Source organism: Saccostrea echinata, unplaced genomic scaffold, assembly GCF_033153115.1.
Source record: "Saccostrea echinata isolate AGI-Se365-2 ecotype Australia unplaced genomic scaffold, CSIRO_AGI_Sech_v1 ptg000001l, whole genome shotgun sequence".
Lineage (NCBI taxonomy): Eukaryota > Metazoa > Mollusca > Bivalvia > Ostreida > Ostreidae > Saccostrea > Saccostrea echinata.
In genome coordinates, this window is record NW_026889750.1 from 43,481,472 (window position 1) to 43,484,290 (window position 2,819).

The window sequence follows — 2,819 nt, forward strand, 5'->3', positions numbered from 1 at the left end:
TCTCAGGTTCCATAAAAATCTTGTTTATGGTTGTTTGGTTGTACCCTATTATACTTGGCCCACTATTATTTTATTTTCATTTTTATGATAAGATTTTCCTTAGAAAACGTCTTGTATCATTTACCATCTGTTACTTTGAAAGTCATATAATATTGAAGGGATATGAATATAAAACATTTTTCTCATTCAAAGGTAGGTGTAAGAGAGGAGAGCATGTCTCCAATGTTATACCAATATGATCTGCTCTACGGTCATGTCCTCTAATACTAGTTTCAGCAACAAGTCTTCAACAATCAACAATTCTGCGGATTTCCAGACCTCCCTTGATATATGGATATATTTCTCTCCGGTCCTTTTAGTTGTTGGTGCTTTTGGAAATACTGCCAGCATTTTCATTCTAACACGCCGATCCTTCAGGAAGTCTACCTGTATGTTCTATCTAACAATGTTGTCAGTGGCAGACCTGATGGTTCTATATACGGGATTGCTACGGTTTTGGATTCGCTCTGCATTCTCCGTCGATATTCGCACCTTATCGATATGGAGCTGTAAGATTCATGCTTTTCTGGTGTACTTTGCAATGGATTTTTCTTCTTGGGTTTTGATGACAGTCACCCTTGACAGATTTGTTCTAGTTTGTTTTCCCTTCAAAGCACATCTTTTTTCCACAATGAAGAAGGCCCCATACGTCGTACTGATTTTGGTGTTAGTCTTAATTTCTGTCAACAGCCATTTTTTTGCCACGGTTACTATTAAAAATTCATCATGCACATACGAAAACGAAATAACCATGAAGGTATGGCCTTGGGTGGACTTAATTGTGTGTAATCTAATCCCATTTTTAGTCATGCTGGTGTGTTCGATTATGATTTCTAGGAAAGTTCTTCAAACAAACAAACGTGTTGCTGCCCAGAACACACCATCTGTGCCTGAAGAAAGTGTAATTCCATCAAATGACAGTAGAAGAATTCTGAAGACTTCTTCGATTACTATCATGCTCCTGATCATAATTTTTTCTTTCTTCTTGTTAACTCTTCCTCTCGTTGTTTTTAAAATTTCCCTGCCATACTGGATTCAGGTGGTCACCAATTCAGAACTACAAATGTTAGAACTGGTCCGAACAATATTCAGCATGTTACAGTACACAAATCACGTGATTCATTTCTTTTGTTGCCTCAGCGGAAGACGATTTCGTCGAGAGGTCAGGGGTATTACATGTTGCTATGGGAACTGAATGACTGAACAGTGAAAAAAAGTTAAAACTTCGTAACTGTGAAAAGACTTTGAAACAGCCCGGCACGACATAATCTCTGTTGGGGTTTGTATAGAATGGAGTCAATTATCAAAATCGCAGACTTAAGCAAACATTATTTTTCTCAATAATTATTGGGGGGGGGGGGTTATTTATTAGAAAAATTACTTCCATTCAACATTTCATTGCCAGAATATTTTTTGATACTTCAATTTTAGCAAAAGTTGACTTAATTTGCAGTAATGATGAATTGTTTTTCATTAACCATATTCTAATCCATTTCCGTACTGGGACTTCAATTGCACTTGTCAGGACACAAATTACAATTCGTTATGCATGTATTTATTGCATTTTTTTTTCAAATGAAACTCAAATTTCATCGGGCAGTTTTCAGCTGAAACAATGCGTAGTTTTGCTGTTGATTTTATTATAATTATTATGGATGAATACTTCTCTGAAATGAAAGAGAATACATGTATTACAAAGCTCGGAGTACATATTGTAATTAGATGGAATTCTACTAGTTTATTTAGGCCAGTGACATGGCATTAATTTGTTAGGTCGATTATCTCAATACAAAATGTAATGAAAAAAATAATCAGTTGTATTTTCCACACAAATATATGTAAACACAAAATAATTTTTTAATAAAATGAAGTCGTGACATTTTCAGGAACTATATATATTATCAGGTAGATGAACAAGAAAGCACTTTACAATTTAATGCAAAGGACTATAACTTGTATACTCAATCAGATTTCTCTCATACAGAAATGAGATCAATTACTGTGTTCATGTATTTAAAAAGCCTTCAAAGTACACTTTACTTTGTTTTTCTTTGATTTAATTCAAAATAAATTACGAGATTTTTAAGACATTTAATGCATCAAATAAAAATGACGTTGCAAAAATAATTGACCAAATTATATTTCTTTATTTTTTTATTTTTTTATTATTTTTCAAATTTTTTGCAAACGCTTATTATTTGTTGTGTATGAATACATAGCACCGTATATGCTCTGGATATATAATACAAGTAATAAACATATTTGGAGTATTGTGTATCTTTGTGATGTGATTATTTTTAACGATTTTAATATATCATCTTAGAATGGCTTCATAACTTTTTTTACAAGTGTCTTTCATCTACATAAAACGTACTTGTACATTCTGAGCCTCACAAAAATTGATTAAATTTCGGTCCGTATATATTGCAAAAATTCAATTTTTATACCTAAATATATTGTTGGAGTTTCTTTCATTTCATGATTCAATGATTATATAGTGTGTGATTTTACATGGTGAAACTTAAATGGAATAGAGGGCGCCAAATTCCAAAAAAAGGATTTTATCTTCTTGATCCTCAGACGTATGTTTTATTCTCTGTCGTCAAATGGAGTGGAGAGAAGCTGGTTTCACCAAGTCCGTCAGCTATCGTTTTAAATCATTTCATGAATTTTAAATGTCCCTGTTTGTTTGCTCTCTGCACCTTATGAGATGTGAGGCTCGCAAAACCGCATGCATCCGACCAAATGGGTACACGTAAATCAACTAGCACAGGTGAATG

General features: G+C 33.4%; 1 protein-coding gene across 1 annotated transcript; it reads left to right on the forward strand.

Moving 5' to 3' along the window:
* The first annotated feature begins 253 nt into the window (after positions 1 to 253).
* Positions 254 to 1,234, forward strand: LOC133197669 (mu-type opioid receptor-like). Its single transcript, XM_061333801.1, has one exon. The coding sequence runs from the start codon at positions 254 to 256 to the stop codon at positions 1,232 to 1,234; it is 981 nt and encodes a 326-aa protein (XP_061189785.1).
* Positions 1,235 to 2,819: the final 1,585 nt, after the last annotated feature.

What these genes read in the sequence shown, in the direction of transcription:
- LOC133197669 (XM_061333801.1), top strand. Translation starts at nt 254, where the DNA reads ATGTCCTCTAATACTAGTTTCAGCAACAAGTCTTCAACAATCAACAAT.